Source organism: Cynocephalus volans, chromosome 5 (assembly GCF_027409185.1).
Source record: "Cynocephalus volans isolate mCynVol1 chromosome 5, mCynVol1.pri, whole genome shotgun sequence".
NCBI lineage: Eukaryota > Metazoa > Chordata > Mammalia > Dermoptera > Cynocephalidae > Cynocephalus > Cynocephalus volans.
Genome location: NC_084464.1, coordinates 135,548,229 through 135,575,123, shown reverse-complemented (window position 1 = coordinate 135,575,123; position 26,895 = coordinate 135,548,229). Strand labels below are relative to the sequence as shown.

Genomic DNA, 26,895 nt, shown 5'->3' with positions numbered 1-26,895 from the left:
TAGCCTGATGTATTAGTCCATTTTGTGTTGCTATAACAGAATACCTGAGACTGGGTAATTTATAAAGAACAGAGGTTTATTTGGCTTATGATTCTGGGACAGCTGTATCTCGTGCAGGCCTCAGGCTGCTTCTACTCATGGTGGAAGGTAACAGGCAGCTGTCAGGTACAAGCAGATCACATGGCAAGAGGAAGCAAGAGAGAGAGAGGAGGTGCCAGGGTCTTTTAAACAATCAGCTCTTGTGGGAACTAATAGAGTGAGAACTCACTCATTACTCCCCCACCTAGGGGGAGCATTAATCCATTCATGAGGGATCCGCCCCCGTGACTCAAACTGCCACACTGTGGACCAGATTGCCATGAGTTCTGGGAGGACAATACATCCAAACTCCATCACCTGGAGAGGCCGAGAGTCTGTCAAAAAAGCTTCCTACTTGACATGGTTCAGAATCCAGTGTTGAGGATTGGGTAAGAGGGTGGTGTGGTATTGGGCAGGGGCTGAGAGCAGTGACTGAGAGCAGACTCACTGAGTGTTGCATGCTGCAGCAATGAGCTGAGAAAACATTTGAGAATCATCAGTCCTACCAAGGAGGAAGAAACTGCTAAAAGTTCTGTTGGACCAAGAGGCCTGATGTAAAGATGGGAAGGCCTCCTGGGGCCTCACCACTGGAGGCAGTGATAAAGTTCAAGGGCATCAGTAGTGATGTCAGCACCCAGGCACCAAACCAGACCAACCTCATTTTGTAACATTCAAGGACCCGATGGAATCATCCCACTATAAGAGTGGGAGTGCTTTCTATGTATCAGGAGTTGCTCTAGGTGCTTTCATGAATGAAGCCATTCAAATCCTCACGACTGCTTAAAGTAGTTTAATTTTTATCCTCCATCTTATAGTGATAACTAAGGCACTGAGAGGAGAAGCAATTTGCCCAAGATTACATAGTTGGTAAATGGCGGAACAGGGCTTGTCACCCACATGGCTTGTACCCACTACAGTAAATTGCCACTGTGCCAGACATTTCTCCTTCTCTGCCTCCAAGATACAGAAGTTACAGAAGCTTCTCACTGCACCTATATTTTTCAGAAGGCAGAAACTCTCTGCTTTCAAACTGACTGAATATTTATCTGAAAGAGATTGAGTTTCACTGAAAAAGACTTTTTTAAAAAAATAAGAGCTTTATTGATATATAATTAACATATATAATTATATGTTATAATTATATGATTTTGTACCGGCCACTATACTGGATACTAGAGATACAAGAAAAACTAAAAAGTGTCTGTATTTGTCCGTTTCTGTTGCTTATAACAGGGTACTTAAAACTGGGTAATTTATAAAGAATTAAAATTTACTTCTTACAGTTTTGGAAGCTGGGAAGTCCATGGTCCAGGAACACATCTGGTCAGGGCCTTATTTTTGGTGGTGACACTCTACAGAGTACAGGGTATCATATGGCAGAAAAGGCTGAGCAAGAGAGCTAAACACCTCATTTGCTCTCCTTTTAAAGCCATCAGAACAATGTCCATGACCACTCATTAAACCATCAGTGGATTAACCCATTCATTTTTCTTATCACCTCTTAAAGACTCTACCTTTCAATTACCAGAATAGGATTCCCCACCCTCTTAACACTGTTAGAATGAAGATTAAGTTTCCAATACACAAAATTTGGGGGGACACATTTGACCCACAGCAGTGTCTCTGCCTTTAAGGAACATATATCTAGTTGGGGAGGAGGAGAAGGATAGAAGCAAACATAGACAATTAGAATATTATTAATATGTGTTATAACAGAGACAAACAGAGGTGTTTTGAGCACATAGAGAAAGGAAGCTTTTTCTGCAGAGTCAGGGAAGGCACTGCATAATTTGTGATGCTTGTGTGGCTCCCCCCAGTAATGAAGAGAGATGGAGATAGAAGGACACTCTGAGCAGAAAAAAACAGCATGTTCTAATGCCCTGGGGCAGGGAGAGCATGGCTGGACTTGTAACCATAAGAGTAGGAGCTGGGGCAGAGAGTGCCTTGGGTAAGTTGGTGGAGTGGTGGCAGGTGAGGTGGGAAACTGGGCAGTGGTAAAATCACAGTGGAACTCTTATGTCTTTCCAAGGGTTTGGACTGATTTTGTAATTAATGTAGTTCCACTGGAGGATTATTACTGGAACATTGAGAATATGAACTTTTGAGAAAGTGAGTCTTGTAAAGAACTCCTGAAATATCTTTATTATATTTCCTGATAGAGTGCTTGACAGCCAGAGAGCCTAGGATTGGTGGTTGAAAGAACCTACCTGAGGAGGAAGAAGGGTTTGCTCTGCTGTTATTGTTTTGCTGGTATTTCCCATTTAGTAGTTCATGTCTTTGACTTCTATTTTGTTCTTAAAGGAGATCACTCTCCTTTATAAAGTTCATGACCCCACAATTACCTTTCCAAGGTTTTGATGTGTTCTGCATTAAGCTCTACAATACCACACAGAAATTAAAAATCAGCCACTGAGTCTTCTTTGAAGATCTGTTTCAGCTTCCCTGAATACCTTATTGTTTGTTTAGTTATGCTGTCAGCACTTCTGTCAAACACTGAATCCCAGGATGGCCTCAAGTCCTTTGGGGGCAAGGCTTTGTCTTCATGAAGAACCTGTTTGAAGGATCTTGCCAATTTTTACTCAGCTGGATTTCTGCCCTAAAAGAAAGAAAAACAGAAAGAGAGAGAGAGGGAGGGAGGGAAGGAAGGAAGGAAGGAAGGAAGGAAGGAAGGAAGGAAGGAAGGAAGGAAGGAAGGAAGGAAGGAAGGAAGGAAGGAAGGAAGGAAGGAAAGGAGGGAGGGAGGGAGGGAGGAAGGAGGGAGGGAGGGAGGGAGGGAGGGAGGGAGGAAGGAAGGAAGGAGGGAAGGAAGGAAGGAAGGAGGGAAGGAGGGAAGGAGGGAAGGAGGGAAGGAAGGAAGGAAGGAAGGAAGGAGGGAGGGAGGGAGGGAGGGAGGGAAGGAAGGAAGGAAGGAAGGAAGGAAGGAAGGCAGGAAGAAAGAAAAAGAATATGTGAGGAAAGTCAGGGGAAATTCTACAGAGGAAGGTAAGAATATCGTTAGTTCAGATAGAGGGTTATAGAGCTAATTAGGAAGATCAGGAGAAAAATAAAGTCTTCTATTTATAGATTTCAGAGATATTTGGTAACAATAATCAAGCTGAATAGATTTAAATTATTAACATATAATCACAAATCCTCAAAACAGTCACAGAACTGTAAAGGACTCCAAAGGGCTCTTTCTATACACCCACAACATTTTATAGTTTGTAGTGTAGGCCATACTTTCCTAGACATTTAATTAGCAAACTCCAGAACTTTTCTTACATGATGCTTCTAATGTCACAATTACAACTATCCTTCCTCCTTCTCACTCTTTCTTAATAATTAAGATCAATTCCTTCATTTCTTTTTAATAATTATGGAGTACAGAAGTCACTATAATTTATTTACCAAAATAAATACTCATATGAGTATTTGAATAGTTGCCAAAGGTAGTGCTGTTTTGGAAACAACAGAAAATTTTTAGTTTAAGTCCAAATAGATTAGTAATTTTTCAGTTTAGAATAGAGAATAGATAACAGAAAACAGACTGTACTCTGGGAAATATGGATATATTGCTGAGCAAATTCTAACCCATATATATCAAAGTTCTTAGTTTTTATTTATACTCATATCTTTAAAATAGGATACTAGGAGGGCATAAAGGAACCATTTGAAATACATATATTTAAAATATATATTTTTCCATATCAAAGATAGTTATGAAAGTTTCATTTAAGGAATTTTTGCACTTTTATTTTTATTTAGTTTTTAATTAAGGTACAATCTACACTCTGCAAGGTGAATAAATCTTAAACTTACAGCACTATAAACTTTTAAGTATCTATAAAATTTTATAACCTCATCCAGAGAAATATATAGAACACCTCCAGCACCTCAGAAAGCTTCCTTCAGTTTTCTCTCTCCCAACCCTATTAATATCCACCTCAAAAATAACCACCATTCTGACTTCTGTCACCATAGGATGATTTTGCCTGTTCTAGAATTTCAACTAAATGTAATCAAATAGCACATACTGGCTTCTTTTGCTCATACTATGTCGATTAGATTTATCTATATTGCTGTAAATATCTATTTGCAATACCTGGCCAGATAGTGTTAGTCCTCCAATTTGATTCTTTTAGAGATTGTCTTGGCTATTCTAGGATCATTGTATCCCTATTTAAATTACAAAATCTGACTCTAATTTCCACAAAAAACCTGCTAGGATTTTGACTGAGATAGCATTGAATATAGATTAATTTGGGAGGAATTGACATCTCTCCCATTTAACATAATAATACTGACTCTACCAATCCATGGACATGGTATATCTTTACATTTAATGTGATTTTCCTTACTTCTCTCAGCAATGTTTTCTAGTTTTAGTTTAGGCCTTATGTACCTTTCCTTATATTTATCCTAGGTATCCTAAGATGATATGGTTAATGCTAATGTAGTTAATTTATTTTTAATTTTTATTTTTCTACTGTTTATTCTTATTATATATAAATTATTATATAGTTTTATACAATTATATAGACTAGTTTGTAATTTTATACAATCGTATACAATTATACATAAATTATACAATGTATAAGATATACAATTTTTGGTTTTATTGATAGTATTACTTTATTAATTTTACTAGTTTAATTGCTTTCCTTTACCCTGAAGTTTTAAAAATGTTATTCACAATAGTATCAAGACATACATGGAATACTTAAAATTAAATCTTCAAAAGTTGTATAAAACCAGTCACTGAAAACTAGAAAGCAGTACTGAGAGAGATTAAAGAAGACCTATATGAATGGAGACATGATGTGCCTGTGTTGAAAGCCTCAAGGTTCAAAATATCATTTTCCCCAAATTGATCTATAGAAAAACAAAATACCAGTTAAATTTCCAGAAGGAATACTTGTAATAATTGATAACTTTATTTTAAAATTCATATGGAAATGCCAAGGACTTAAAATAACCAAGAGAACTTTGAAAAAGTAGAACAAAATTGGAGGGTTAAGCTAGGTCAATAAATCAGTAGAGTCCAGAAATAGACTCACACTGGACAATTAATTTTTGATAAAGATGTAGATGCAATTCAGTGGAGAAGGAACCTTCTTTTCAGCAGATGGTGCCAGAACAGTTAAATATCCATACGCAAAAAATAAACTTTGACCCAACCCTTGTACCATACACAAAACTCAACTGAACATGTATCATAAACCTAAATGTAAAATCCCAAACTGTAAAGCTTATTTAAAAATAGGAAAAAAAATTGTGACTTTGGATCAAAAATTTCTTAGATAAGAAATCAATAGCACAATCCACTAAAGAAAAAATTGATAAATTGGACTTCATCAAAATGAAAATTTCTATTCAAAAGACACTGTTAAGAGAATGAGAAGATGAGTCACATGCTAGGACAAATACTTCCAAATTATATATCAGATAAATAAATTTTATCCAGAATATAAAAAGAACTCTACAAGAAAACATAGGGGAAACACTTCAGGAAATAGGACTGGGCACAGACTTCATGAATACGACCCCAAAAGCACGGGCAACCAAAGGAAAAATAAACAAATGGGATTATATCAAACTAAAAAGCTTCTGCACAGCAAAAGAAACAATTAAAAGAGTTAAAAGACAACCAACAGAGTGGGAGAAAATATTTGCAAAATATACATCTGACAAAGGATTAATATCCAGAATATATAAGGAACTCAAACAACTTTACAAGAAGAAAACAAGCAACCCAATTAAAAAATGGGCAAAAGAGCTAAGTAGGCATTTCTCTAAGGAAGATATCCAAATGGCCAACAGACATATGAAAAAATGCTCAACATCACTCAGCATCCAGGAAATGCAAATCAAAACCACATTGAGATACCATCTAACCCCAGTTAGGATGGCTAAAATCCAAAAGACTATGAACGATAAATGCTGGCGAGGCTGCGGAGAAAAAGGAACTCTCATACATTGTTGGTGGGACTGCAAAATGGTGCAGCCTCTATGGAAAATGGTATGGAGGTTCCTTAAACAATTGCAAATAGATCTACCATACGACCCAGCCATCCCACTGTTGGGAATATACCCAGAGGAATGGAAATCATCAAGTCGAAGGTATACCTGTTCCCCAATGTTCATCGCAGCACTCTTTACAATAGCCAAGAGTTGGAACCAGCCCAAATGCCCATCATCAGATGAGTGGATACGGAAAATGTGGTACATCTACACAATGGAATACTACTCAGCTATAAAAACGAATGAAATACTGCCATTTGCAACAACATGGATGGACCTTGAGAGAATTATATTAAGTGAAACAAGTCAGGCACAGAAAGAGAAATACCACATGTTCTCACTTATTGGAGGGAGCTAAAAATTAATATATAAATTCACACACACACATACACACACACACACACAAACCAGGGGGGTGGGGGAAGAAGATATAACAACCACAATTATTTGAAGTTGATACAACAAACAAACAGAAAGGACATTGTTGGGGGGGAGGGGGGAGGGAGAAGGGAGGGAGGTTTTGGTGATGGGGAGCATTAATCAGCTACAATGTATATCGACAAAATAAAATTAAAAAAATAAATAAATAAAATAAAACACACACACACACACACACACACACACACACACACACACACAAAAGAACTCTACAAACTCAAATATAAGAAAACAAACACCTCATTAAACATTGACCAAACATTTAAATAGATGCTTCACCAAAGAGGATATAGAAATGTGAAATAAGCTCAAAATCTTTAGCCCCTATGAAGTGTTGGCTAGCAGTATGGAACTACACTGCTGGTTGGAATGTAAAATGTTAACAATCACTTTGAAAAACAGTTTGGCAGTTTCTTAAAAAGCTACAGATAAGCTATTATATCATCTGACCATTCCACTCCTAGGTATTCAACCAGGAAAAATCAAAGTTTATGTCCATACAAAGATGTGTATATAGATATTCATAGAAGCCTTATTTGTAGTAGCCAGAATTGGAAACATCCAAATATCTATCAGTAGGTGAATGGAAAAACAAACGATATATCCATACAATGGAATTCCCTTCTGCAATAAAAAAGAATGAACTATTGTTGATTCAAGAACCTACATGGTTGAAGCTCAAAATAATTGTGCTGAATGGAGACATATAAAAAAGAACACATACTGTATGATTTCACCTATGTCACATTTGGAAAATGCAAATAAACCTATAGTGACAGAAAAGTGATCAGTTGTTGCCAGGGGCCATGGTGTTGGGGAAGTGAGGGGGAGGAGACATCCTTGAATATTCTGGGATTTTATGTTCTGAACATGAAGGTACTTGAGGAAACTTTTGGGAATATGGATATGTTCGTTAACTTGATTGGGTTGATGTTTTCACTGGTGTATACATATGTCAAAATATATCTGTATTAGTCTATTTCTGTTGCATGTAATGAAATACCTGGAACTGGGTAATTTATAAAGAAACAATATTTATTGCTTACATTTTCAGAGGCTGGAAAGTCCAGCGAACACATCTGGTGAGGGCATTGTGCTGGTGGTGACTACAGTGACTCAGGGTATCACATGGCAAATATGGAGTAGCAGAGAGACAGTTAGCCTTCTCAGTTTGCTCCTTTTAAAGCTATCAGAACCATGCCCATGACCACCATTCACTAGGATCAATCCATCCACTAGGCATAATCCTCACAATCTCATCACCTATTCAAAGCCCCACTTTTCAATAACCATAATAGGATTTCCCACCCTCCCAACTGTCACAGTGGGGATTAAACTTCTAATACCTAAAACTTAGTGGACACAATTCAATCCATATCAACATCAAAATGTATCCATTAAATATGTGCAGTTTATCAACCATACCTCAATAAAGCTGTTAAATTTTTTTCAGTAATGTAGTTATGCTACTTTCACATGATTTTTCCACAAATCAAAATAAAAATGAATTATTTGTATAGTTGTTTATGATGTTTAACTATCCCATAGCAAGAGACATATTGCTATATTTCTTTTCTTTTATTCATTAATTCATTCAGCAAACATTCAAAGTGCCAAACATTTAGGGTGCTAGAGAAACAAAGATAAAGCTTTCTAATTGGTGGAGTAGAGAACTAGCATTTATTGAGTACTTTTTACACAACAGCTACTGTTTTTCCATACATAATTTCATTTACTTTTCACAAAATAGAAGACACATATTTTCATATATATCCATTGTACAGATGAAGAAATTAAACACAAAGAAGTTAATTAACAGAAAGTGGCAAAACTGGCACTGAAATCAGGGTCTGTGAGACTCCAAAGTCATGGTACTTTCCATCAAACCGCAATACCAAACTTTTACAATCACACCTAAGGAGTTCTGGGGGCAGTGGATAATAACCCTGACACTTTCTGAAGAAGTCAGTGAAGGCTTTGCATTTGAAGCCCTACTGCTTGAGATGCAGTGGAGGTTCTCAAGTACTTAGAATTTTAAGGGAGTGCATTTTTGATGGCCCAGAGACAGATTACATACTATCTCTCAGGCAGAACAAATGTTTTCTTATTCGTTGCTCCTGTAGTACCTTGTTCATGTGGTCAATTTATAACTCATTCACTTCATACCTACGTGAGTTATATTTAAGCTTGTAATTGACAATTAATGTGGGGTAGAATCTGCCATTTGTATTTTAATAACACATAGGTAACATAGGTAAATTATTATTCACAACTCTATGAGTTAAATAGTATTATTATCTCCACCTTAGAAAGAAACAGGTTGTGACATAAAAATTATATAAAGGTATAAAATAAGGAAAACACTTAAGCCATATAAAATTAGCAACTACTGCGATTTTTGTGCAAAATTTTGTGTTGGAGCTACATTAAATACCAATGATAGTTAAGAACAACCATTGGTAGTCAGACACATTCAAATGCATGTATAAATTACATTCCAAGTCACTTACAAGTATGAATTAAATTTGTATTACTCTCTTTCTATTGCAGATAATAAAAAGCTGAGTAAGCTTTTAATTCATTTCTAGAATTTGACATTTGCCCTTGATGTAAAGTATCACCATTTCAAAAACACAAGCTAGAACTTAAGGAGTCTGTTCAGTATGATTATGAGGTTGGTTTTTTACATAGCATTATTAACTTCATGTTCTAAGAAATGAGGACATTTAATAGGTTATGGATTTATGCATCAACAACATTCATTACCACCTAATGCCAGTGCTATGTCTAAAAAGCTATATTTAATCCTCTTAGCATGTTACACATGATTATGTGTTCAATGAATGCTCTATGACTCCTTCTCTAAGACGCTGATAAAGATCATTTACATAGCTGAGGGCAGATAGTTGTTTACTAGAGGTATTCATATAGGATCGAGTGCATACACAAAGCCAAGAATTACACGAAAGCATGGTGACCTATTGAGCCAGGTTCTCAATTCAACTATATATACGCATTTAAAAATAGCCGTTTCTCCCCTTCTAAAGCTTGGACAAATCATTATAGCAAATTTACTCAAATTTGTTGAATGCCTATTGTGTGCCTAACTAGGCCTTTAAAATGAAAGTTGAATAAAACAAGGTCCCTGCTCTTATTGAACACACAGTCAGCTTTTTCAGTTGATTATCAGAAATTAATTTTTGGAAATAACCTGGAACACTAGTACAGATCCAGGATCGCCATTCTTAATATTTTGCCCAAACCAATAAATTATAGGTGACGGGATTTCCCCTTTTGGAAACCCTATCAGTCGACGAGCTCGTGGGCGGGGCCACGGCCAAAACCCATCCCCCATGCGCTTAAGTACGCATGCGTCCCCGGGGAGGCGGGCAGTGACCCCGGGCGTTGTCGTCGCGCAGTGCGCGAATAACACGTCGCGCGTGCGCAGAGGCCTGCCGGAAGCCAAGATGGCGCATAGGTGTTCTCCAGGCCGCAGTTGGCGCCTTATCAGGATCTGAGCGGGGTGTTTTGGAAGGGGTTGTGATAAACGCCCTCTCCGCCGCTATGGCCCGGCATCGGAATGTCCGAGGCTATAACTACGATGAAGGTAGGAGGTAGGGTCATGTCGGGACTTCATTTTCGCTGTTCCAGCTGGGATCTCAGCCCATTGGCATCCACTGCGATCTATACTCGTCAGTGGTGCCAGGCTGGAATTCTGGGAAGCCCAATTGGGGAAAATAACAGGACATCTGGGTGCCATAGAATGGCGTTGTTTTAAGTCGTGATTTTTTCTCTCTGGGATTGATCTTAGGTTGGGAGGGGAAGGTGCTGCACAGCGTCATATGGCCTCTTCCCAGTTAGGCTCTCCCTTGGAGTCTCAGAATAATAATTTAAAAATTCTCGGAATTCATATAACCTTATCAGAGAGGGTTTGTACCCTAAAACCTATTGGTTTCTCCGTTTAATTCTCACATTGTTTTTCTCTGTAATTTTGATAGTACTTTACACGACTGCCTCAGCTACTAATTTAAAAGTCCCAGTAAGGCGAAGTCTATACTTAGTTTTATATTTACTCCAGTAGCTGACACAATGTGTTCCATTTAGTAAATAATCAAAATTTTGTTGTAGAAACAAACTGCTTTACAGTGATCGCAGGAAAGATTTCTCTTCATCTTTTCATATTGTGGTACTTTGGTCTCAATTTCAGTATTGACAAACTGACCTAGTAAAAAAGATTCTTGTCTTTAATATCTAAAAATACATTTTTGTTTGTGAATGATCTCATTTATTTGCTGATAAATTATTATTTATTAACTCAGATTGTTATGTAATAATTCATTGCATGTTACACATTTTTATCCAATATAGCATATATCTAATTATTCTTTGCCATAAGCATTTGGTCTCAGCCTTTGAGCATGCTGTTCCTGCTGCATGAGTATGGTTAGAAACTATACCTTTGGATATTATATTCTTGTGAATCTTTCCTTAGCCACTGCACTCCCAATTCTAGTTTTGTTCTTCATGTGTCTATTCCCAAATTGCTTTGTATTTCTCATGTTCAGCTCTTGTCATATGGTTTTGTAATTGCACATTTTTTTGTCTGTGTTCCCCAGCAGATTTTAGGTTTCAGGAGAGCTGGGAATATTCTCGCTGTTGTACCACAAGTGTCTCTAATAGTCCCTGGAATAGTGTTAGTATTTGTCAAATCAATGAATAAATACATTTAGGTAAATATATGTATGTTCCTTGTGGGTTTTTAGTTTTAAATAATTTGATTCATTAATTTATAAGAAAACAAATATTAATTTAGTGCCGAATATGTGTCAGGTAGTTGGCTAAACCAAGTCTTGTCCTGAAGGAGCTGATAAGCTCGTGGAGTGAAACAGGTGTTGTGCTTTGAAGACAATAAATTGGAGGAGTGTGCTAGAGGGTAAAAGTGGCAGGGGGACTTGCTGCTTTACCCAAAGTGGTCAGAGAAGACTTCTGCAAAGAGGTGACATTTGAGCTGGAACCTTAACTAGGAGAAAGAAATAGCCTTTGGAAAATCTGTCAAAGAGCATATTCCAGTCAGGAGGAAAAAAAAAGCCAGTTAGCCTTCAGTGTGGTGATCACAAGGGAGTTTAGGGTAAGCTTGTTTTTGTAGAGGTTGCCTCACTCTACATGAAGAAAAACTACTTTCATGGTCTGATTGTATACCCTGTGCTAGTCAGTTCTGTGGAAAAGAGGTTCTTTGGCTATAGAGGGCACTTGGTGAAAAAAATGGATGGAAGCTTATTTCAGGTTTTTGTCAACACTGGAAAAACAATTCAAGTATATTGTTTGTAGGATTATTATTATTTTTTGATCATGAGGTGAAAACTTGGAGAAATTTAATAAAAGTCAGTTAGCTTAAAAACTGAAGAACCATGTATGTCTTCATAAATATAGAAATGTCAGTAAATATCTATTTTTGTGGGTGAAATTTTTAGAATTTTTTGGAAAATAGACACTCTAGATTCCTTTAACTTTGATAAACAGTTTAATTTTCTTAGGAGAGAATTCAGATACTTCCTCATTAATAACTAATAATATAAAAAAAGTTTGTATGAATTTATCTCTTGTTTTTATTTTAGATTTTGAAGATGATGATCTCTATGGCCAGTCTGTAGAGGATGATTATTGTATTTCGCCATCAACAGGTGAATTTTTTAAAAAAAATTTTATTTTAAGATTTACTTGTACGTTTTTGTGGGGTACAGTGTGTTGTTTCAGTACATATCTATACTGCACAGTGATTCTCACTTAGGGTAGACAGCATAGTTCTGTACCTGTTAGTTCACAACTTCTCCTCCCCCAACCCCCTCCCCTCTTGGTCTCTGGTAACTGTTCCACTATTCTACTTCTTACTTCGGTGAGAAGCACTGTTTTTTGTTTTTTTTTTTAGATTCCACATGAGTGAGATCATGTGGTATTTGTCTTTTTGTGCCTGACTGACATCGTTTAACATGATGGTTTCCAGTTCCATCCATGTTGCTGCAAATGATGTTATTTCTTTTGTAGCTGAATAGTGTTCCATTGTATGTATTTGCCACAGTTTATTATTTATTTATTTTATTGAATTGTGATTGATTATACATATTTTTTGGGTTCAACATTAACATATGTTGGTCAAATCAATATTATTAGCATATGTATTATTACAAATTGTACTTACCCAATCTCTCCCCATCCCCCTTTTTCTCCCCCCTCCCAATTTTGATAACCCTAGATTTCTTCTCTCCTTCTGAAAGAGTAACGGCCCCATGGCAATGGTGGTGTGCCTGGCTACGGGAAGAGGGGTTGGTCCCTGGCTCCACACCTCAGGACCCTGGGCGGGCCCCGTGCCACAGTTTTTGAATCTATTCATCCATTGATTGGCATTTAGGTTGATTCCATCTGACTATTGTGAATATTGTTGCAATGAACATGGGAGTGCAGGTGTCTTTTTGATAACCTGCAATTAACCTAAATGTACTAAAATGGTAATTTAGTCAATAATGAAATTCTAAAACTTCTGGAGGCAGGCAGCAGTTAATTTTATATCCCTAAGTATCTTTTGAATATTAGAAACATTGGGTGTTATGCATGGACTTCCATTATACAGTACTTTAGTTTATCTACTGTTAAATAGTTTAGCAAATAAACCAAATATGTCTAGTTCAGACATCTGGTGAGGCCACAGAGGGATTTAGAGTTCAAATTCGTGTATGATTCCATATCATAGCTGCATGTTCTATGTCTCCTGCCCAAAGATTTTTTCTCTTCCACAATGTAAAGAGAACTATCATGTTTCTTTTTAGCAAAGACTGAGTCTTTGATCTGCTTTCTCTTGGTTATTTCCCTACCAATACATTTGTCTTCAAATTTTAACCTACTATGTATACAGTTGGTTTGAATGCCCCACTAAATGTCAATATGGCATAAAAGGGGGTACAATTAACATGTACTTACATATGGCATAAATATAATTCGTAAAAGTCATTTTTCACAAGTTTAGAGGTTTTATATAATTAACATTTCCTTCAAAGTCCTCTGCTATGAACTGAATGTGTTTCCCCAAAATTCATATATTGAAATCTTAACTCCCAACATGATAATATTAAGAGGTTGGGCCTTTTGGCGGTGATTAGGTCATGATGGCAGAACTCCCATAAGTGGGATTAGTGCCCCTATAAAAGAGACTCCAGAGAGATCGCTCACCCTTCCACTATGTGAGGACACAGCTAGTAGGCACCCTCTCTTAAGCTGGAAAGTGGGCCTTCACCAAACAGAATATGCCTTGATTTTGTACTTTCCAGCCTCCAGAGCTATGAGAAGTAAATTTATTTTTATGTTTTTAGTGGCTTCTTTTTTAAAAAAATTTGTTTTTTATTAGCATATGCATTGTTACAAATCATTCTTTATGCCCCTTATCTAATCTCCCCCTTCTCCCTTTCCCCCTTCCCCTTCCCCCTCTAATAACCATAGATTTGTTCTCTCCATCTGATAGATTAACTGGTCCTCTGTTGGTTTGTTGCCTAGATGATCTGTCCAGTACTGAGACAGGTGTGATCAAGTCCTTCCCTATTATTGTAAATCAGATGCTTCTTCTATTACTCTGTAGTGTGCTTTGTGGAGAGAGAGGACCTCTTCTTCTTTTTTTTTTTGTTTTGTTTTGTTTTGTTTTGTTTTGTTTTGTTTTGTTTTGTTAGTCTCTGCTGCTGCCTCTCCCTATGTCAATGCAGTTGACAGTCTGGACAGTGGCTGTGACTAATGCTATAGTGACTAGCCACTTTTGCAGCAGCCGTGGCAATTGCGGTGGCTATGGTGGGCTACCTGCATGGAAAGGTGATTTTGGTATGCTCTTTACCAGGTTGTGGCTGGGTTTAGCTTCCCCCGGCTGCACGTGTCAGTACCCCAGTGGGGCTCGGGGCGGTGACAGCAAAATTTCTGTTGTTTGTAATCTACCCAGTTGATGTTATTTTGTTATGGCAGCCTAAGAATGGAGTAAGATATTTTCCTTGTTTTAATTACCCTATAGTCTGCTGGGCTATTCTGTAAACTGTACCTGCTTTAATCCCATTTTTAGCTTCTGAAGACCAAATATAATTTGCCCTTTGCCCTTTATCATTCTTTTTTCTTTATAAAGGCATAAATGCTGTAGAAGTTGTCTTTAGTACCTCTACTCTTTCTGTCATCTTTTTCCTGTTACTTGTTATTCTGAAATGCATCTAGCTTTTTATTTGTAGGTCTGCTCTTCAGGTCAAGTTCTTTCCTCATTTAGCTTAATAATGGCCTTTCCTTTTTTCCTTTAATGTCTCACTATTATCAGAAAGTATTCTGTTAGGAGATAAAAATTGCACCAGTTATTTTGCCAGGGAGAATTTAATATAAAAAGTCGTTAACCAGGTATTACAGAACAAAAAAATGGGAAAAGGACAACCAAAATATCAAGAAGGTAGTAACTTCAGGAAACATTTACAATCTCTAGTTCTTTTTTTTTTTTTTTGGCTGTTGCCTGGTACCTTCCCTAGTTCTTAGGGGAACAAATGGATGAAGTTAAAACTGACCTTTTAGAAGCTTGTGGGGGCTCCTTGGAACTGGCACTTAGACCATGAGGAGAGGGTTCTGCTTTGCCTCTGAAGTTTACAGGAGGAACTGTGGAGCTGGGACTCAAACCTCTAGGGATGGAGGCACTGCATAGCTGATGCTGGTGCCTCCAAAGGGACCCTGTGAAGCTGGGATTCAGCCTTTCAGAGAGAGCATTCCAGCTTATTGGCTGGTTGTGGTGTCTGGGGAGTGAAGGGGCGAGTTGAAGCTGCTTCTGGGAGTTTTGGAAAAACTGAAAATTGATATTAATTGCTCTTTACTGGAACAAACCACTTCTACAAGGTGAAGTGTTGCTGGGATGACATTGGAACAAGAAGCGTAAAGGAAGGAACATGCACGTTTCTCCTCCAGCCTTCCAGTCTCCCTTTAGCGTCTCCTTGTTGGCTGATCCTAAAAGGGAGCCAGTTGTCAAAGAAGCAATATGCTTTGCAGAGACTTTAACCCCAGCATCACAAACAAAACTGAGTAAAGAATGGTTGGTTGGAAGCTGACAGATGTCTTGATAACCAGCATTTCTTTCTTTTTTTTTTTTTAAAAAAAAAAAGAAGATGACTGGTAAGGGGATCTTAACACTTGACTTGGTGTTATCAGCACCACACTCTCCCAAGTGAGCCATGGGCCAGCCTGATAACCAGCATTTCTTTAAAGCTCCTTATGCAGGGACTCAAAAGAAGACATTTTATAGGGATGTATTAGTCCATTTCTGTTGCTTATAACAAAATACCTGAAACCTGAAACAAAATACCAGGGAACCTCCTAGGCACTTGCCCTTTGGGACTCCTTTAATTCAGCATCACAGCTGACTAGTAACTTGAACTTTAGAGGTGACAAAGTGATGTCTGGTAGCACTATTCTTACCACTCGTGTTCTAAGTGCAGTGGAGAATGTTGCATGTTCATGGAACTGAGAAGATGATATGGGTATAATATCATATTTGTGTCTTTTAAAAAATCTCTCCTACATGGTAGAGAATAGATTGAAGATGGTACATGAGTGGATGTAGATAGACTAGTTAGGAAGCTATTATACTAATCTAGAAGAGATGAAGTTATTTTAGGACAGTGTTCTCCAAATGTGGGCCCTGTACCATTAGCGTCACTTGAAGGTTTGTTAGAAATGCAGTTCTGGGGGCTCTACCCAATAGTCAGAAACGCTGAGAGTGGGGCAGCTGTTTTAACAAGTCCATTAGAGTATGCTAATGGCATGCACTAAGAACCGTTTGTTTGGGACAAGAGTGGTAGCATTGGATTTGGAAATAGATTCCTAAGAAACTTCACAGGAGTTGAGGTCCATAGGACTTGGAAGTTGGTTGAATATGGCTTGCATAAGAGTGGAAATCTTCATAGAGAGAGAGATTACTCTCTAAGTGCGAAAGACCTTAATATTTCAGGCTAATGCAGTCATTTATCTAATCTTCTCTGGATAAATAACATTTAACCATGAGTAATGAGCTAACAGCACACAAAGTCAGACCTTTGGAGGGTGTTTTTCTGAGATTTGCATTTACGGCCTAGCTTTCTTGAGGACAATGTCAACTCGTGTATCTCTCATAGTTCTTGATGTGTGCCTTGAATGTGGTTTATATTCAGGACAGTCTGACTCTGAGAGTTACTTTTGTACACACCAAGAGGTCAAGTAACATTATCAAAGCAGGAGATAGTTAAGTGGTTTTGTTTCTTCTGTGACAAACTGTATTTTTAACAAAAGCATGTGACTTTGGATTTTTTTTATTTTTAAAAACATTTATAAAATAGGAGTAACATTGTATCAGAAATTTAGTTTCCTCTTTAGTTGTATATTTTCCAAGTAATTTTCAATAAAAAATGAATAGTTTTAGAATACTTTCTGTTCTTAAAGAAGCAGCTCATGTCATTGAAGAAATGATCATACTCATAGTCTAATGAGGTCTGATAATTGAGTGAATTTTCCAATTACTAGGAATTTCTCTCTAAAATTCATCAGCACATGTATTTTTTTCAAGTCTACTATGTACAATTTTTCCGATGGATAGATGATTTCTAAATGTTACAGCTTTTTTACTTCCTTTAGATAAGGTTGACTTTGGTACTGAGTATTGAATATATGTCAAGAGTGGGGATAGCAAAAAAGAGCTTATATGTAAAACTTTATTTGAATGGTTATATATTTTGTTTCAGCTAGTGTGATTGGAAGTGGTTCTTATTTGGTCCATTTCAATTCAAAACCTTTATTGGACATCAGTTTATGTATAAAAAAACACTATTCTAATAAATTTATAAATTAGTTTGATATAAGGCAGTTTGTTTAAAGTCTCATTCAAACAGTTTGCTACAACAGTATGTTGTGTAAAGAAAATAATCCAGACTGAAGGAACCTGGGAGTGCTTCTGGAAGGAGGTGGGATTGGGGCTGGTAAATTTGGGAGTAAGAATGGCATCCCAGGTAGAGGAAACAACATTGCTTAAGTAATTTCCTCTAAGTGAGGCTTCTTTTGGAAGACTCACAGGATTAATGCAAGTTGTAGCAGGAAAGAGGGCTATGAAAGGAAATAGGAACCAGATTGAGGAAGATGGTTTTAAATTTTGTGTTTGTAGTGTCCACTTCTTAGAGGTTTTTGAGTAAGGAGGGTGGTATTTTAGGCAGGTGACTGATGATGGTATACAAAGTGTACTACAGATGGGACAGATGAAAGGAGAGACTGTAGGCCAATGTTTCCTAACCTTCTCTGATGATATGAATCAGCTGGGAGTAATTGTTCTGCTCCATTCCAGCACCACAGGATCAGAATCCCCAGGGGAAGAAGCCTAGAAGAGAGCTGTATCTTTAATGAGTACCTCAGATGATTTTTATTTTAAGGTTTTTAGGAAACAATTTGAGGTAGTTTCAGGAGATAGATTTCGAATTCTTTGAACTTTTTTGTTTTTCAGAATGCCTTAAATTTAAAAAATCACTGTTGGTGTCCATTTTTTTCAGAAAGCACTTCCATCAAAGTTTGTGATTTAAAATTTTAGAGAAGAATAACATTTCGTATTTACTGTTTTTTCATCGTTGTTTTTTTCTCATTCCATTTTTATTGTATTTGTTGCCTTTTGGGCTCACATTTCAACTTCAAAGGTTTGGACCACTTTTTTTTCCTTCTCTAGTAGCTATTTTTGTTGGGGGAGTTTTCCTGCCCTTGTTCCCTCCCTGGCAAACCCAGCCATTACTACTTCCAAACAATGGTCACAGTATATGTTTCTGAATTGGATTTGTGTGTGTGAGGGGCATGATGGTGGTAGGAAAACCCCCAGAAAAAATAGCTCTTAAGAGGTAGAGTAGAAGCCTGTACATTGAAAGAACTTCCTCTTCCTTGTCAATATTTCCTAAGTGAAACTTGTTGAGGGAAGCATCTGGTTTCCTGCCTTACTTAATTTTTTTGATTTGTGTTAAGTCTCTTCCTCACAGTTCAGATGTATGAGAGAATGTTAGGGAAAGTGTATTTGTTATTTTTAGGCTAAACTGAAATCAGTTTTTTAAAGCCAGGAAAGCAGTTTGTAAACCACCAGGTAAAAAATGGTCCAGTTTATTACATTTTTTGGTACTACCACATTTTATTAAATCTAAGTTGCCATGGATTGTAAGATATATCATCATTTTATGGACCACTTTAAAACAAAAGGCTATCAATCTAACTATTACATAATACCCAGATGCCATTTGATTGTAAGACACATCTCTAATTCTGAGACTTTAACATGTGAAAAAGTGGTTCCTTTTAGAGAATTTATGAGTAGAATGATGTCTCTTCTGCTATTTAGTCATGCTGACTTTATAATGCCACTATTATTATCTCCTTGCACAGAGGGGGAAAAATAGGGATGGAGATATATATATATAATCAACATAATATGCGCATTCCTGAAAAACTTTGTGGTCTTTAAAATTATATACTAAAAATAACTTCTGGGAAAAAGTAGAATCAGGACAGACTACTCAACCTATAGAGTACTAACAAAAACAGTAATTGTCTCAAAAATACTTGCATATTTAAAAAGCTACATTAAGTTCCTATTAAATACTCCAGTAAATGTAGGACTTTATGTTAAAAAAAAGGTGAAACCTTGCTAGAAGGAGGTATAAGAGGGTTGAAACTAATAAGTAATATTACAAGGCAAAATGCTGACAGATCTTGGAGAACGAAGCAGTAAGGACTTCTAGAACAGGGAGTATGGCCCAACTGAGTCAAGAGGAGGAATGTAAGGCTATGAGACATTACAGTACAATTATAATTATAATATAATATAGCTCTGTGGTTAGTGTTATTGGACTTTGTGTCTGTTGCTATTATGCAGCGATGCAAAACATTGAAGTGATGGGGCAAAATTTGATAAACTACGGCATCTCCAGTGTTACACTCTAATCATTCTCTCATTTACCAATCAGTGTGAGCTAATTTGTGTTTAAAAAAACCCATGCATTATAGCAGAATAGATTGAATTCTGCCAGCTGCTCTGTATTTCTCTTACTCTGTTCACCTTGTTCAAGATTTCTTCCATCTCTTCTTCAGCTCTTCCTATGTTCTCACCTTCTTTATTATAACTGTTCCAGTCTTTAATGATTACTTAATCTTCTGTGCTTCTGCAGAACTTGTTATCTGTACAACTCATTTGACTTTTAAATTATGTGTGTCATTACATTTTTTTTCTTTGCCTTCCCTGCTAGTCTGTGAGGCCATTCACTTATACTGTGAAATAGAGCATTTATGCTGTGGCCTTCTGAGTGTAGATGTTACACATAGGTCATAGCTTTATATTCTGTGCATTATCTATGAATTTTGAATATAGTTTCCCTTTAATAAATAATGCCTTCCAGAAAACATGTACAAAAGTCAAATGTGGGGACTTTAAGCAGTGGACTTAACATGTTGGTTACATGCTCTTACAGAAAGCTGAATAATGTAAAGCCCCTCATAATGTCTTGCCTTTTGAATACTGTATTTATATTTCTGTCCTTCTTAACATATTTTTAAATTTTATTTCTTCACAATTGAACACAGTCTCCAGGATTAAGTTCAGTGGGCATCCAGGATTAACTTCAGTTAAGGCAGAAACATCAATACTTTGGGCATGCCTGATGATTTTCACCTTTGCTTACTTGTATTTCATTTATGATACTCAGGCATATATTGGCACTTTGCTCCTCTTATCTTTCCTCCAATTAACGAAATATATAATACCCAGTTATATGTTGAATGCTGACAGCCAGTATTGCAAAGTAGCACAAACCAATGTCTGAAAGTCAAAGTTAGTATATGATACTAGTTTACAGTGTCATTGTATGATTGAAAGTATGAATTGTTTAAAAGTTAAGGCCTGTGTTTTCAACAAATCCTTGGATTCAGGCAAAATCAACAATTTTTAGGAAGTGAAAATTAGCCTAGTGTTTTTTTAATTATGCTTATAAGTAAGCTTGATATATGGTTTGAAGTATTTGTACCAAAGAAGAGAAAATTCCAGGGAACACAGAAGGCAAGGATAAAATATTAGGAAAGGTGGTTTTTGAAAACAGTAGAGAAACTAGGCTCAGTGGAATGGTCTTAGAGATTGGGGGAAGAAGGAAAGAGATTATAAGAAATTAATAAGTATGTAGTTAGTAAGGACAGTTGAGCAGGATTTGGGGCATGTTTTGTTTTGTCTTGGCTTGTTTTTTTTTTTTTTCCTTTCATTATAATGGAATGTGGGTAATTGTCCGTAAGTGGTAGATCAGAATCTTTAGTTCTTACCTTAACTTTTGTTAAAAAAAAAAAAAGTTAATGGGAAATAGCTGTACTACAACATTCTTCAATTATTTTATATTCTAGCTGCTCAGTTTATTTACTCACGACGTGACAAACCTTCAGTTGTTGAGCCTGTTGAAGAATATGATTATGAAGATCGGAAAGAATCTTCCAGTTCTTTTTTGAACCATCAGCTAAGTGGAATTGATCAAGGTATAGTAAAAAGTAGTGTAGCTGTGTTTCTCACCTGAAAATGATTAATAACCAAATATAACAGAATTTGTCGATTTTATTGTGATTGTTTATAATAGTGACTAGACGTTAATGATTCAAACGTATCTTAAGGAAAATTTACGTTTTATTAAGTATATTTTGTGAGGAGTGTATTTAATTGTGTAGTTGAAAAATTGATTGTATGGGTGTTGTTTAGTAACTAAAATTTTTAATTGACCTATCCCATTTTTTTCATCTTTTCCATAGGAGAGAAACAGCAGTGATTTGTTATAAGAACTTTTTCAGAATATTTATTGTTTCATAAGCTCTGTGTGAATTACAGAAACTCCTTTACTTACAAAAATGTTAGGTCCCAAAAGACTTAAAAAAAAAAAAGTTGAAGTCCAAAGTATACAAATGTCTTGATTGTTCACATCTATGTGAATTAAGTTTCAAGGCAGAACTTGTAAATGTTAATGACATTTGTCTGAGGTTGCTTATTTTCAACTCAAACATTTTAACAAAGATATTTGTATTTTGGCTTCTTTATAAATAAGTTTCAAACATGACATTGTTTCAAACATTGCCCAAGGCATAGATTGATAGCAGAACTAATATGACCAGGTATAACATATAAAATTAATGCCATCTGTTGATAGTGAGTAGGGCTGAACCAGTTTACTCTTTCTCTGGAGTGCAGCTTTGTCCTATAAATGTTTTTAAATTGAAAATTTATAATCATTAATTTGAAAACAGAAAGAAGAAATGTATGAATCTGGGAGCTGATCTCTGAATAAATCAATAAAGTATCTATCATCTGCTAACCAAATCAAGAAAAATGGAGAGAAATAAAGCATAAATATACAAAATTAGAAAGCAGATACAGAATAAAAAGAATTTCTTTATCAACCCCACAAATATATTTGAAATTCTGAACAAAAGTGTGTAGAGGAGCTGTTGTATGACATACAGTATAATAGTATTTAATAAATAGTATTTAATTGTATTTTTAAGGAAAGGGTTATAGCTAACATTGTGGGGTGAGAGGGTAGGAATAGAGTAGAAGTCTTGTCCTTTGTCTGCTGTGCCCCAGTGGACAGTGATTTAAGGACTTAGTGAAACTCAAAGTTATGTTAGAGAAGGAAAGTTAATCATTCCACCCTGACGTGTGTAAGTAATTGCATGATGACAGTAATGATTGTAGCTTTAACTACATGCTCTCCAGGTACTGTTTTAAGTGCTGTTCATGTGTTAACATATTTAATCTTCACAACAACCTTATGAGATAGGATAGTTATTGTCCTCATTTTACAGAGGAGGAAAAGGGGATGTAGAGAAGTAACTTGTCTGAGGTTGTACCAACTAGTAAGTGACATTAGGACATGAACCAACCCAGCCTAACTCTGTAACCTCTTCTTTTAACCCCCTCACTACTGTGCCTCTTTGTGTATATGTAGAAAACAGTTCATATAACTAATTAGAAGAGGCCCTGATGCCAGCTATGCTAAATATTCTGTTCCAGTTTCAATAATTCATGTATTTATCAAATAAGTATTTTTTTCTCAGCATAGCTTATTAGGCTTTTAAAATTGATCTTGGACTGAAGCAAAGCAGAATTGCCCAAATATTTGAGGAATTTATTTTTAATACTTAAGAAACGGAGCAATGGAAAAAAGTATGATATACTTTCTTAAAAAAGAAAGGGTATTGCCAGTAGATTCTCTGTTCAACTTGTAAGCATGTAAAATACGATATAAATTGCCTTCTGTGAAATGGCTTCATGGGACAGGGAGTCTGAAAACCTGGTTGTATTTTAATTATTGCTAACTTAGTAGTGCCATGATTTTCAATCTTCTTATCATTATAAATTAGAATTTGCTCATAGAGTTATTGTGAGGATTACAAAAGGTGTATATATATATATATATATATATATATATATATATATAAGTATTGTGAAAATTGTCAAGTGCTACACAAATGTCAGTGAATATATTTATTCATATTTATTTACTGGCTCCTAGGTACCAGGTGTTGTTTTAGGTTCTAGGGATACAAAGCCTCTGTTCTCATGCATTTTACATTATTAATTAATATTATTAGTAATTGCTTTTCATAATAATGTAGTCATCATAAAATTAAAATCCATAAACAGTTTAGACAATTCCAGGTTCAGATTTTTTATTTTTAAAATGAATGTCCATTCTCCTTTTACTCTACTGGAGTTCCTTGTTTTTATGGCATTTTAATATTAGATTATCTTGCCTGTTTTTTTAGAGTCATTAAGGATGATTTTAGTTGGCTGGGAAAAACTGAAGTTAGCTTAATAGAAAACTTAAGGTGGTACGGGTAAATTAAGAAATGTAAGAAATACACTTAGTGATTAACTGGGCTTACTAACAAGTTAAAAATAGTTACACGTTCACCCTCCCTTTTTATACATGTGAAAAATGGTTAGTGGAGATACCATCATTATCAGTGACTAAAAATAAATATTAGTGTATACAATTTACATTTTTTTTCAAGCATTAGTCAGTATTATTCAGGGGACATTTATCATCATCATTGACTGAAAATAGGTATTAGTGTGTAATGTACAACTTACACTTTTTTTCAAGCATTAGTATTATTCAGGAGATAGTTATTATAGTGATTTCTCAATTAATGAAATTGTTCCTCTAAGGGAATATAGGTACACTGTAGATAAAAATAGGATCATTATAAGTAATTTTTGCCAAAAAGAGAGGAGGGTTGAATATCTTAGTTTTAAATCCTTTTATAAATTCTGAAGATTGTGAGTTCTTTCATGGCACCATTTAGTGTAGCTTTTAATCATGGCTGTCTGTTCTAGCTCGTCTTTATTCATGCCTTGATCACATGAGAGAGATACTTGGAGATGCTGTGCCAGATGACATATTGATTGAAGCAGTTCTGAAGAACAAGTTTGATGTGCAGAAGGCTTTGTCAGTGGTTCTGGAACAAGATCACATGCAGAATTTGAAGGACAAGAGTGAGGGAACAATATCTACAGGAAAGATAGCAAAAGGTATGCCTTTACTTGTTCTCTTTTAGTTGTTTTACATAGTTAATGTTTAAAGAGAGGCTTTCATTTGCTTGAGCTTAAGAAAAATTTTAATTTGTTTGAGCTGTTAAGAAAATCTTTCATGTTCCAGTCAATTCTTGATTATTATCAATTGATTTTCTGTTTGTGAATTTTTAAGCTGAGAACTGTGTTCCCTTCCCTCTGGTACAGCCTGTTTTTGGTTATTTCACTACTTGTTTTACATAACTAACAGAACATAGAGGAAATAAAATCAGATAAAACAAGACTTTTTTTTCTTCTTGTTAGTAGCTTAGAGAACTTTTTAATTGCTGTTTTTTAACTCGAATGAGTTTGGAGATACAAGTTAATAACCAAGCAATTAATGTTAAAAGAATCCCTGTATACTTCTATCATGTATAAATATAAGTTCATTTTATTTAAAGATCAATTAATATTATAAGTATCATGATTATACTACTCTTGCATTTTATAGCCAGATCTTTCATTTTAAATTTTAGTATTTGGGGTTAAATTTGGAATTTAGTGGATTTAAGAAGGGAATTGAGGTGCCATTATATTAATTGGTATGATACCTGTCAGTATTTGGTGATTTGTTAATTGGGTCAATATTTCTTATCATCTGTGGGCTAAATTTTGCTACAACAAAGTTGCTTACAATCTGTTTCCATGAAATAAGTGTGTTTTTCTTGGTGGAGAGAGAGCAGATGTGCACTTTTAACTGACCGTTATGGGAATGAGCCTGTAAAATATCATCTGTATTAGTAGTGTATTCCAGATCGCAGAAATTATAGGTTGTTAATTGTTTGCTTGCTTGTTCTTAGTGCATTAAAATACAGAAGACAATGAACCTAGTTTTTTTTTCCAAGTTTTGAATTTTGAGACAGTTCTGACTATAATTTAATTATATGGTAAAAGTTCACATTGTTAAAGTCATGAAAATTAGAACATTGAGTTGGTACTTACACATATATATCAGTGAACAAAGTATGAAGGTCACTTTAGGTTGTTAAAGAATGGTAATATTCCTTTATTATTATCTTTTTAGAGTGTTCAATTAATGTTAAATAATGATCAGTTATCACTTTATTCGTGTCATACTCAAAAGAAGCATTTAGTAATTAAATGCCTCATTTCATGTTTCCTTTTGGTTGCTGTGACTGTCTTCTGCATGTGTCAACCTATTCATCTGAAAATTAATGGCTCTTGTAAGGTAAGGAGTCTTATTTTCTTCCTCTGAAGTTTCAGCTGATAATGTTCAAAGTTCTTATGCTCAATCAGCAAGTCATTTGGATTACAGTAGCAAACCTATTGATTTCTCTGGCTCAGTAGTAAAATATGGATTATATCATAATTCTTCAGTTCCGAGTCACTATTTACTCCATAGAAAAAAGAAACTTGACAGACCTAAAAGTGAAAAGAAACTAGAATCATGTAAGTTAAAAGAGCTTTCACTAGCTGACTTAATTCATGATGTGCCAAGAGATTCTTATAAAAGTCAGCCATCAGTCAGATTATCATCCACACAAAGTCTGGAAAGTCTACTTTCAAAGAATCTAGATGCTGATTTCTTAAGACCTCATACCTCGGAATGTGTTTCCAAAGATGATTCTGCATTCAAAGGAATACCAGATTTAAAATCCTTAATGATAAAGAGTACAACACCTAATAATTCTGTATTTATTCAAAATAGTTCACTACCTGATTTCCAAAACATTCCAGTACATAACAGCTTAGGAAGTTTAAATAATCCTTTGCAATTAACTAGCTCTTTGGAAAATACAACTCTTGATAATTTAAATACTAGCAAAAAGACTAAAGTTGGAAATGTTTCTTTTGTTGAACAAAGTGTCAAGAGTTACATTTTAAAAAATGACAACTTGCAGTTTTCCCAGTGTGAAAGTCCATCCCTAGCTGAATTGCTTCAGGAACACAAGGAAAACGATCCAAGCCAATGCTTTACTGTATCCGATATTTGTAACCAGTCATCTGCCAGTTTCACAGATCTAAGTTTGGGATCCTTTCCCCTGGCACAGCTAGCAAATCACTGTCAGTCTTCTACTGGGATATCAGAATTAACAGGATCTCTATCATCTTTGACATTTTGTAAAGCTTCTCCCACAAGAGACCTTGAGAATTTGTCACTCTCTGATTTGATTGCAGAAACTATTGATGTTGACAACGCTCAGATTAAGAAAGATTCCTTTGAGCTCAGTTTATCTGAAATGAGGTCTCCTGGAATAGATTTAAATATTGATCTTAGTGTCCTTATAAAAACCCCAGATTTTGTTCCAAAGCCTATAATAGACCAATCCGTTGCTCCAACAACAGGAACTAAAGTTCTAAGTTCCAAGTTAGGAAAAAATTCCAATTTTGCTAAAGATAATAAGAAAAACAATAAATGCTCTTTGACTAGGAAACCACCTTTTTCTGTCTCTTGGACCAAGGCCCTTGCTGCTAGACCTTCAGCTTTTGCTTCAACACTGTGTCTTCGATATCCACTGAAAAGCTGCCAGCGACACACCCTTGACCTCTATAAGACTTTTCTTTATAGTAGACAAGTTCAAGACGTAAAGGACAAAGAAATAAGTCCTCTGTTAGCAATTACACCATTTGACTTCAAATCAGCATCTCCTGATGACATTGTAAAAGCTAATCAAAAGAAAGCATTTACTAGAGAATAGGAACAGAAGGAAAACTTGATTACTGTTGTAGAGCTTTTTATTTTTAATTAATTTAGTCTTTATAGGATTGGTTTATAT

The 26,895-nt window shown here is 35.7% G+C and overlaps 1 protein-coding gene across 2 annotated transcripts in view; it reads left to right on the top strand.

Annotated features, from left to right (window-relative positions):
* The first annotated feature begins 9,905 nt into the window (after positions 1–9,905).
* The window catches only part of HBS1L (HBS1 like translational GTPase), a 76,293-nt gene continuing 59,303 nt past the window's right edge, over positions 9,906–26,895 (top strand). Inside the window, exons 1-5 of one of the 2 annotated variants that reach the window (XM_063097240.1) lie at positions 9,906–10,123; positions 12,132–12,197; positions 20,944–21,072; positions 23,924–24,118; positions 25,352–26,871. In XM_063097240.1, the coding sequence (XP_062953310.1) occupies positions 10,081–10,123; positions 12,132–12,197; positions 20,944–21,072; positions 23,924–24,118; positions 25,352–26,817 (1,899 nt within the window). In that variant the 5' untranslated portion in view covers positions 9,906–10,080 and the 3' untranslated portion in view covers positions 26,818–26,871. Of the gene's footprint in view, positions 10,124–12,131; positions 12,198–20,943; positions 21,073–23,923; positions 24,119–25,351; positions 26,872–26,895 lie in introns of those variants that run through there. The other variant, XM_063097239.1, reaches the window with a different exon arrangement.